The 11,256-nt window shown below is 42.9% G+C and overlaps 1 protein-coding gene across 1 annotated transcript in view; it reads right to left on the reverse strand.

Annotated features, from left to right (window-relative positions):
* Window positions 1-9,738: 9,738 nt before the first annotated feature.
* The window catches only part of LOC119346838, a 3,183-nt gene continuing 1,665 nt past the window's right edge, over window positions 9,739-11,256 (reverse strand). The window contains exon 2 of the mRNA XM_037615966.1: window positions 9,739-10,060. Coding sequence (XP_037471863.1) covers window positions 9,878-10,060 — 183 coding nt within the window. The 3' untranslated portion in view covers window positions 9,739-9,877. The remainder of the gene's footprint in view (window positions 10,061-11,256) is intronic.

The raw sequence follows: 11,256 nt of genomic DNA on the forward strand, positions 1-11,256 counted from the left end.
AGCAATGTGACTAATGAGTTAGTTGCGGGATGATGCATTATATAACGAGTAAAGAGACTTGCCGGTAACGAGATTGAACTAGGTATTGGATACCGACGATCGAATCTCGGGCAAGTAACATACCGATGACAAAGGGAACAAAGTATGTTGTTATGCGGTTTGACCGATAAAGATCTTCGTAGAATATGTTAGGAGCCAATATGGGCATCCAGGTTCCGCTATTGGTTATTGACCAAGAATAGTTCTAGGTCCTGTCTACATAGTTCTCGAACCCGTAGGGTCCGCACGCTTAAGGTTTCGATGACAGTTATATTATGAGTTTATGAGTTTTGATGTACCGAAGGAGTTCGGAGTCCCGGATGAGATCGGGGACATGACGAGGAGTCTCGAAATGGTCGAGACGTAAAGATCAATATATTGGACGACTATATTCGGAGTTCGGAAAGGTTCCGAGTGATTCGGGTATTTATCGGAGTACCGGAGAGTTACGGGAATTCGCCGGGGAGAAGTTTTGGGCCTTATTGGGCCATACGGGAAAGAGAGAGGGGCTGCCTAGGGCAGGCCGCGCGCCCCCCCAAAGCCTAGTCCGAATTGGACTAGGGGAGGGGCCGCACCCCGTCCTTCCTTCCCTTCTCTCTTTCCTTTCCTTCTCTCCTACTCCTACTACATGGAAGGGCTTCTAGTTCTACTAGGAAAGGGGGAATCCTACTCCCGGTGGGAGTAGGACTCCCCTAGGGCACGCCATAGAGAGGGCCGGCCCTCCCCCTCCTCCACTCCTTTATATACGGGGGCAGGGGGCACCCCATAGACACACAAGTTGATCTACGGATCGTTCCTTAGCCGTGTGCGGTGCCCCCCTCCACCATATTCCACCTCGGTCATATCGTCGCGGAGTTTAGGCGAAGCCCTGCGCCGGTAGAACATCATCATCGTCACCATGCCGTCGTGCTGACGGAACTCATCCCCGACGCTTTGCTGGATCGGAGCCCGGGGATCGTCATCGAGCTGAACGTGTGCTGAACTCGGAGGTGCCGTACGTTCGGTACTTGGATCGGTCGGATCGAGAAGACGTACGACTACATCAACCGCGTTGTCATAACGCTTCCGCTTATGGTCTACGAGGGTACGTGGACAATACTCTCCCCTCTCGTTGCTATGCCATCACCATGATCTTGCGTGTGCGTAGGAATTTTTTTGAAATTACTACGTTCCCCAACAAAACTATGATTGTGGTTTTGATGCGTAGGTAAGAACGCTTCTTGCTAAGCTCGTAGCAGCCACGTAAAATTTACAACAACAAAGTAGAGGATGTCTAACTTGTTTTTGCAAGGCATGTTGTGATGTGATATGGTCAAGACGTGATGAGATATAAGTTGTTGTATGAGATGATCATGTTTTGTTGAAGTTATCGGCAACTGGCAGAAGCCCTATGGTTGTCTCTTTGTTGCATAAAGATGGAAGTGCCAAATAATTGCTTTACTTTATTGCTATGCGATAGCAATAGTTGCAAGAGCAATAGTTGGCGAGACGACCATATGACGACACATTGATACAGATCAAGATGATGAAGATCATGGTGTCGTGCCGGTGACGATGAAGATCATGACAGTACTTTGGAGATGGAGATCAAAGGCGCAAGATGATCATGGCCATATCATGTCACATACTTTGATTGCATATGATGTTTATCTGTTATACATCTTATTCTGTTTTGTTTGACGGTAACATTTTAAGATGATCTCTCACTAAAAATTATCAAGAAGTGTTCTCCTTGAGTATGCACCGTTGCGAAAGTTCTTCGTGCTGAGACACCACGTGATGATCGGGTGTGATAGGCTCTACGTTCAAATACAACGGGTGCAAAACAGTTGCACATGCGGAATACTCAGGTTAAACTTGACGAGCCTAGCATATAACAGATATGACCTCGGAAAACAGAAACCGAAAGGTCGAGCGTGAATCATATAGTAGATATGATCAACATATTGATGTTCACCGTTGAAACTACTCCATCTCACGTGATGATCGGACATGGTTTAGTTGATATGGATCACGTAATCACTTAGAGGATTAGAGGGATGTCTATCTAAGTGGGAGTTCTTTAGTAATATGATTAATTGAACTTAAATTTATCATGAACTTAGTCCTGGTAGTATTTTGCAAATTATGTTGTAGATCAATAGCTTGCATTGTTGCTTTCATATGTTTATTTTGATATTTTCCTAGAGAAAATTGTGTTGAAAGATGTTAGTAGCAATGATGCGGATTGGATCCGTGATCTGAGGTTTATCCTCATTGCTGCACAGAAGAATTATGTCTTTGATGCACCGCTAGGTGACAAACCTATTGCAGGAGCAGATGCAGACGTTATGAACGTTTGGCTAGCTCAATATGATGACTACTTGATAGTTTAGTGCACCATGCTTAACGGCTTAGAATCGGGACTTCAAAGACGTTTTGAACGTCATGGACCATATGAGATGTTCCAGGAGTTGAAGTTAATATTTCAAGCAAATACCCGAGTTGAGAGATATGAAGTCTCCAACAAGTTATATAGCTAAAAGATGGAGGAGAATCGCTCAACTAGTGAGCATGTGCTCAGATTGTCTGGGTACTTCAATCGCTTGAATCAAGTGGGAGTTAATCTTCTAGATAAGATAGTGATTGACAGAGTTCTCTAGTCACCATCACCAAGTTAGTAGAACTTTGTGATGAACTATAGTATGCAAGGGATGACGAAAACGATTCCCGAGCTCTTCGTGATGTTGAAATCAACGAAGGTAGAAATCAAGAAAGAGCATCAAGTGTTGATGGTTGACAAGATCACCAGTTTCAAGAAAAGGGCAAAGGTAAAGAAAGGGGAACTTCAAGTAGAATGACAAGCAAGTTGTCACTCCCACGAAGAAGCCCAAAGCTGAACCAAAGCCTGAAACTGAGTGCTTATATTGCAAAGGAAATGGTCACTGGAAACGGAAATACCCTGAATATTTGGTGGATAAGAAGGATGGCAAAGTGAACAAGGGTATATTTGATATACATGTTATTGATGTATACCTTACTAGTGTTTATAGTAGCCCCTGAGTATTTGATACTTGTTCGGTTGCTAATATTAGTAACTCGAAACAGGAGTTACAGAATAAACAGAGACTAGTTGAGCGTGAAGTGACGATGAGTGTTGGAAGTAGTTCCAAGATTGATATGATCATCATCGCACACTCCCTATACTTTCGGGATTAGTGTTAAACCTAAATAAATGTTATTTGACGTTTGCGCTGAGCATGAATATGATTTGATCATGTTTATTGCGATATGGTTATTCATTTAAAGTTAGAGAATAAATTGTTATTCTGTTTACATGAATAAGACCTTCGATGGTCATACACCCAATGAACATAGTTTGTTGGATCTCGATCGTAGTGATACACATATTCATAATATTGATGCCAAAAGATGAAAAGTTAATAATGATAGTACAACTTATTTGTGGCACTGCCGTTTGGGTCATATCGGTGTAAAGTGCATGAAGAAACTCCATAAAGATGGATTTTCGGAATCACTTGGTTATGAATCATTTGATGCTTGCGAACCGTGCCTTTTGGGCAAGATGACTAAAATTCCGTTCTTCGGAACAATGGAACGAGCTACTGACTTGTTGGAAATAATACATACTGATGTATGCAGACCAATGAGTATGAAGGCTCATGGCAAGTATCAATATTTTCTAACTTTCACAGACGATTTGAGCAGATATACGTATATCTACTTGATGAAACATAAGTCTGAAATAGTTGAAAAGTTCAAAAAAAATCAGAGTGAAGTGAAGAATCATCATAACAAGAAAATAAAGTTTCTACGGTCTGATCGTGGAGAAGAATATTTGAGTTATGAGTTTGGCCTTCATATAAAACAATGTGGAATAGTTTTACAGTTCACGCCACCTGGAACACCACAACGTTATGGTGTGTCCGAACGTCGTAACCGCACTTTATTAGATATGGTGCAATCTATGATGTATCATACCGATTTACCACTATCGTTTTGGGGTTATGCATTAGAGACAGTTGCATTCACTTTAAATAGGGCACCATCGAAATCCGTTGAGACGACGCCTTATGAACTGTGGTTTGGCAAGAAACCAAAGTTGTCGTTTCTTAAAGTTTGAGGCTGCGATGCTTATCTGAAAAAGTTTCAACCTGATAAGCTCAAATCCAAATCAGAGAAGTGCGTCTTCATAGAATAGCCAAAGGTAACTATTGGGTACACCTTCTATCACAGATCCGAAGGCAAGTTATTCATTGCTAAGAATGGATCCTTTCTAGAGAAGGAGTTTCTCTCGAAAGAAGTGAGTGGGAGGAAAGTAGAGCTTGACAAGGTAATTGTACCTTCTCCCGAATTACAAAGTAGTTCATCACAGAAATTAGTTCCAGTGATTTCTACACCAATTAGTGAGGAAGCTAGTGATGATGATCATGAAACTTCAGATCAAGTTACTACAGAACCTTGTAGGTCTTCCAGAGTACAGTCTGCACCAAAGTGGTACGGTAATCCTGTTCTGGAAGTCATGTTACTAGACCATGATAATCCTACGAACTATGAGGAAACGATGATGAGCCCAGATTCTGCGAAATGGCTGGAGGCCATGAAATCTGAGATAGGATCCATGTATGAGAACAAAGTGTGGACTTTGGTGGAGTTGCCCGATGATCGGCAAGCTATATTGTATAAATGGATCTTCAAGAGGAAGACAGATGCCAATAGTAGTGTTACTATCTACAAAGCTCGACTTGTCGCAAAAGATTTTCGACAAGTTCAAGGTGTTGACTACAATGAGATTTTCTCAACTGTAGCGATGCTTAAGTCTGTCCGAATCATGTTAGCAATTGCCACTTTTTATGAAATCTGGCAAATGGATGTCAAAATTGCATTCCTTAATGGTTTTCTTAAAGAAGAGTTGTATATGATGCAACCAGAAGGTTTTGTCAATCCTAAAAGTGCTAACAAAATGTGCAAGCTCCAGTGATCCATCTGTGGACTGGTGCAAGTATCTCAGAGTTGGAATATACGCTTTGATAAGTTGATCAAAGCATATAGTTTTTATACAGACTTGCGGTGAAGCCTGTATTTACAATAAAGTGAGTGGGAGCACTACAACATTTCTGATAAGTATATGTGAATGACATATTGTTGATCGGAAATAATGTAGAATTATTCTGCAAAGCATAAAGGAGTGTCTGAAAGGAGTTTTTTCAAAGAAAGACTTCGGTAAAGCTACTTACATATTGAGCATCAAGATCTATTGAGATAGATCAAGACGCTTGATAAGATTTTCAATGAGTACATACCTTGACAAGATTTTGAAATAGTTTAAAATGGAGCAGTCAAAGAAAGAGTTCTTGCCTGTGTTGCAAAGGTATGAAATTGAGTAAGACTCAAATCCTGACCACAGCGGAAAATAGAAAGAGAATGAAAGTCATTCCCTATGCATCAGTCATAGGTTCTATAAAAGTATGCCATGCTATGGACCAGACCTATTGTATACTCTGCCTTGGTTTGGCAAGGGAGTACAATAGTGATCTAGGAGTAGATCATTGGACATTGGTCAAAATTATCCTTAGTGGAATAAGGATATGTTTCTCAATTATGGAGGTGAAAAAAGGTTCGTCGTAAAGGTTACGTCGATACAAGTTTTGGCACTGATCCAGATGACTCTAAAGTCTCAATCTGGATACATATTGAAAGTGGGAGCAATTAGCTAGAGTAGCGTCATGCAAAGCATTGTAGACATAGAATATTTGCAACATACATATGGCTCTGAATATGACAGACCCATTGACTAAGCTTCTCTCACGAGCAAAACATGATCACACCTTAGTACTCTTTGGGTGTTAATCACATAGCGATGTGAACTAGATTATTGACTCTAGTAAACCCTTTGAGTGTTGGTCACATGACAATGTGAACTATGGGTGTTAATCATATACAGATATGAATATTGGTGTTAAATCACATGGTGATGTGAACTAGATTATTGACTCTAGTGCAAGTGGGAGGCTGAAGGAAATATGCCCTAGAGGCAATAATAAAGTTATTATTTATTTCCTTATTTCAAGATAAATGTTTATTATTCATGCTAGAATTGTATTAACCGGAAACATGATACATGTGTGAATACATAGACAAACATAATGTCACTAGTATGCCTCTACTTGACTAGCTCCTTAATCAAAGATGGTTATGTTTCCTAACCATAGACATGTGTTGTCATTTGATTAACGGGATCACATCATTAGGAGAATGATGTGATTGACTTGACCCATTCCGTTAGCTTAGCACTTGATCGTTTAGTATGTTGCTATTGCTTTCTTCATGACTTATACATGTTCGTGTAACTATGAGATTATGCAACTCCCGTTTACCGGAGGAACACTTTGGGTGCTACCAAATGTCACAACATAACTGGGTGATTATAAAGGAGTACTACAGGTGTCTCCGAAGGTACATGTTGGGTTGGCGTATTTCGAGATTAGTTTTTGTCACTCCGATTGTCGGAGAGGTATCTCTGGGCCCTCTCGGTAATGCACATCACTATAAGCCTTGCAAGCAATGTAGCTAATGAGTTAGTTACAAAATGATGCATTACATAACGAGTAAAGAGACTTGCCGGTAACGAGATTGAACTAGGTATTGGATACCGACGATCAAATCTCGGGTAAGTAACATACCGATGACAAAGGGAACAACGTATGTTGTTATGCGGTTTGACCGATAAAGATCTTCGTAGTATATGTGGGAGCCAATATGGGCATCCAGGTCCCGCTATTGGTTATTGACCGGAAACGTGTCTCGGTCATGTCTACATAGTTCTCGAACCCGTAGGGTCCGCACGCTTAACGTTTCGTTGACGATATAGTATTATATGAGTTATGTATGTTGGTAACCGAATGTTGTTCGGAGTCCCGGATGAGATCATGGACATGACGAGGAACTCCGGAATGGTCCGGAGATAAAGTTTGATATATGGGATAATAGTGTTTGATCTCCGGAAGAGTTCCGGAATTCACCGGAAGGGGTTCCGGATGTTTCCCAAAATGTTTGGGTACGAGAACACGTTATTTGGGCCAAAGGGGAAAGCCCACAAGGTTTTTGGAAAGCGCAAAAGGAAGTTTTGCGGAGTCCAGGGGCCAGACGCCAGGGTCCCTGGCGTCTGGCCCTGGAGTCCGAGAAGGACTCGTGCCTTTCGGGTGAACTCGACTTTGTGGAGGCTTTTACTCCAAGTTTCGACCCCAAGGCTCAACATATAAATAGAGGGGCAGGGCTAGCACCAAAGACACATCAAGAAACACCAAGCCATGTGCCGGCAACGCCGTACCCTCTAGTTTATCCTCCGTCATAATTTTTGTAGTGCTTAGGCGAAGCCCTGCGGAGATTGTTCTTCACCATCACCGTCACCACGCCGTCGTGCTGCCGGAACTCATCTACTACTTCGCCTGTCTTGCTGGATCGAGAAGGCGAGGACGTCATCGAGCTGAACGTGTGCAGAACTCAGAGGTGCCGTGCGTTCGGTACTTGGATCAGTCGGATCGTGAAGACGTATGACTACATCAACCGCGTTGATAAACGCTTCCGCTTAGCAATCTTCAAGGGTATGAAGATACACTCCCTTTCTCGTTGCTATGCATCACCATGATCTTGCGTGTGCGTAGGAAAATTTTGAAATTACTACGTTCCTCAACACATATCACATCACAACATGCCCTGCAAAAACAAGTTAGACGTCCTCTACTTTGTTGTTGCAAATTTTACGTGGCTGCTACGGGCTTCTAGCAAGAACCGTTCTTACCTATGGCACAAAACCACAACGGTGATTTATCAAGTTTGTTGTTTTAACCTTCAACAAGTACCGGCCACAGACAAATTCGATTCAACTAAAGTTGGAGAAACAGACACCCGTGAGCCACCTTTATGCAAAACTAGTTGCATGTCTATTGGTGGAACCGGTCTCATGAACGTGGTCATGTAAGGTTGGTCTGGGCCGCTTCATCCAACAATACCGCCAAATAAAAAATAAGACATTGGTGGTAAGCAGTATGACGATCATCGTCCATAACTCTTTGTGTTCTACTCGTGCATATCATCTACTCTTGTGAAGATAATACCCAATCCAAGAGGAGAGAAGAGACAGAAATTTGCGCAAATGCAAGAGAGAGCTATGAAGGATGTAGAGCGTGCTTTTGGTGTGCTTCAATCTCGATGGAGTATCATTCGAAACCCTGCACTAACATGGAGCACTCTGAATCTCTGGGAGGTGATGACTGCATGTGTGATCATGCACAACATGATCGTGGAAGATGAGCGTGGTGATAGTATCTATGACCAAGGGTTTGACTTTCAGGGTGAAAATGTTGAGCCCGAGCACGAAGAACCGGCAACCTTTGACAAATTTACCCAATTTTATCATGAAATGCGTGATTGGCATACTCATATGCAGCTTCAGGATGACTTGATTGAGCACATGGAGACTCACAATGGCAACTAGTAGATGTATTGGTTCATTTTACTTTTCATGACAAGCATCTTCAAGGAGGAGATGGCCTTTCCATTTTGGTCCACTGTACTAGTTATCTCAATCCACCACTCCTTGACCGAGGCCATAAGACGCCCATTCCAGAATCATTATGTGAAGGAGTCCAAGCCAAAAAGTGAGCTCCGCCCAGACCCAACACGTGTAGCGGTAGTGACAAATGAGGGCACATTCCACAATTCATCCATCCACGTCAGAGCAACCTATTGGCCGTCCAGACTCTATCTTGAATTACAAGCCAGGCAAGAATTTGCGCTTGGGGGAAGCCCAAACCCTCCAAACCATGGTGAATATGAGCAAGCTTTTCACATAGGTTGGCGAATTCCTGGATGTGCTCCAAGGAAATGCCAATTCAGGTGTCAATTTGACAAATCCAAGAGTTAGCCTGCCGAGTCATGCTAACCGTGCAACTCTTTTTGCAAGAGAGGTTGATGATCCCTTCTTCATTGATGGCTCGGCTGTTCCTGGGGCTGTCCTTCACAAAGACTGTGGTGAGATCGTGACTGGGGTGGCTTGGGCACTGGGCCATCTGCTCTACGCACCACAGCGTAAGCGTTAGCATTATTAAAGGGACTTGAATTACCGGAGCAGCTAGGGTGTGCACACATGTTGGAACTGAAATCGCTGGAGCTTGTGCAATCTTGCAATGGTATATTATTGAAGTCCGGAGTCCCTTTGCGGCGATTATGCATGAATGCGTTCTTAGAACTCATCGCCTCTGATCGATCTCCTTCCAACATTGTCCAAGGAATGCAAACTAAGTGGCGCATTCTTTAGCTAGGCATGCTTATGATTCTATATATTCTACTCTGTTTTGGGATGGAGATTCCCCTAGCTTCATTATTCCTCTTGTAATAAACAATGGCATAGCTTATTTCGTAGTAAAATGCGCCATGAAGCATTCCCATAAAAAATGGTGTATACAAGGCCAATTACAAGTACGCCTGTCAGCACCGGTGTGCACCCCTGTTAAGCCTGATGAGCCAAGTGTCTACAAGAATTGACCTTCAGGTTCAGTTAACGGGCGACCATGATTGCATCCATCTGAGTGGGCATAAGACCATGAGTGGGATAGGGCCAATAAAATGACCATTTTTAATTGTTAAGCTTTTAACTTTACAATTCAACCACTGTTACTGCAGTGAATCATTGCACTCAAACCATATATATGTCGATTCCTTCTGGAAAGTAGAATTCCAGATGCAAACCTAGAGTAACTAGTTCTCGTATCTCTTTTCTCCTCTTGATCGCCTCTCTACCGGAGAAATGCATAAATCCTAGCCATGTCCACACCATTTAACTGTGTAGTGCCTCCCCCTGATCTTCTTCTGTTATCACGAAACCGAATCCCACCGGTATGAGAGAACAAAAAAGCAGTGCAATCATCTTGTAGGGGTCCTGCACATCAGGATTCCAGTTGAAATATCGCGCCACGAATATCCAAGCCATCATAGCGATGCTCATCGCGGCCATGAAACACTGCAAAACAATATACACAGCGAGGTTGTAAAGCAAGCCTGACAGATACAGATAGCTACAGAAATCCATGGCCTGTGATGCGTGGTTAAAGAAGTATAAATGCACGAGCGAAGAATCAAACATCTGAGTTTTCTATCTACGAACTGATAGATTATTGCGGAGGAAGCACAGTATATAGGAAGATAAATTCAAAGGGCCAAAAGGAAGGCTGTAAAATCAGGTTCAGTTAACGGAGATTGCATCCATCTGCATGGGCACTCGAGCGAGAAAGGGCCAATTAAACAACCAAAAGTTGTGATGGCTCCCGGGACTCCCGGCACCCCCTAATTAGGTCGTGCAGTCCCGTTGAGATTTGTGCTGGAGTTTGACTGGGACCAAGCCATTTGCAGATTCAGCCAACTTCGTCAGCCCATTTATGCATGTAGGCGCCTAGTAGGGTAGGGTATAGGGCTGAGAAGTGGCAGCAGTTGTGCGCTAGTATTTCCACAACGGTTCCATTCACTGTAGTCACGTGACCACCGATGCACCCTCTACTGTTGATTGACCAAGGCAGCATCCTCATCCGGTCAAACAAGACTTATGACTTAATCTAAAATAAATTATTGCATTCAAATCATTTTGCGTGACACACATTTAAATGTTCTGCTAAAAAGAGAGATGAAAGTTCATGTTTTTAGTGTATTTTATTAGGATACGTGCGTTGCACGTGCACGCTTACTAGTAGAAGATAGAACGACCGCGGTTGACTACAGACTAGACAAGACTCTGCTCCTTTCCCTTCTCTCTCTTGCATTGCCTCTCTCTCTGCTCTTTTTTCCTTCACCCACACGCCTCTCTGCTCTTTTTTCTTTCACCCACACGCCTCTCTCTGGTCATCTTTTTGTCTCACAGACTCGCATACAGAAGCTACCTCTCTCCTCCTGTCTCACTCCCACTACTTCTTTCTCACACGTGAAAGTGACAAATCTTTGGGAGAAAAAATATGGTTGCTGTGATGGCTGATCTTTTTGTGTGACGTCCCACACGAATGTGCCACACTGCACTGTGCAATACCTCACAGATATGCGCTACACGCCTGGCCAGCCTCGCACCCCTGTGATCCGAAAATTACTAAGTCAGTGTGCAGCGCCTGAGAGCTAGGCGTAACACTATACAGTGTAGCGCCTAGCTTCTAGACGTTGCACTAGTGGTTGCTT

This window comes from Triticum dicoccoides, unplaced genomic scaffold, assembly GCF_002162155.2.
Source record: "Triticum dicoccoides isolate Atlit2015 ecotype Zavitan unplaced genomic scaffold, WEW_v2.0 scaffold52534, whole genome shotgun sequence".
Taxonomy (NCBI): Eukaryota; Viridiplantae; Streptophyta; class Magnoliopsida; order Poales; family Poaceae; genus Triticum; species Triticum dicoccoides.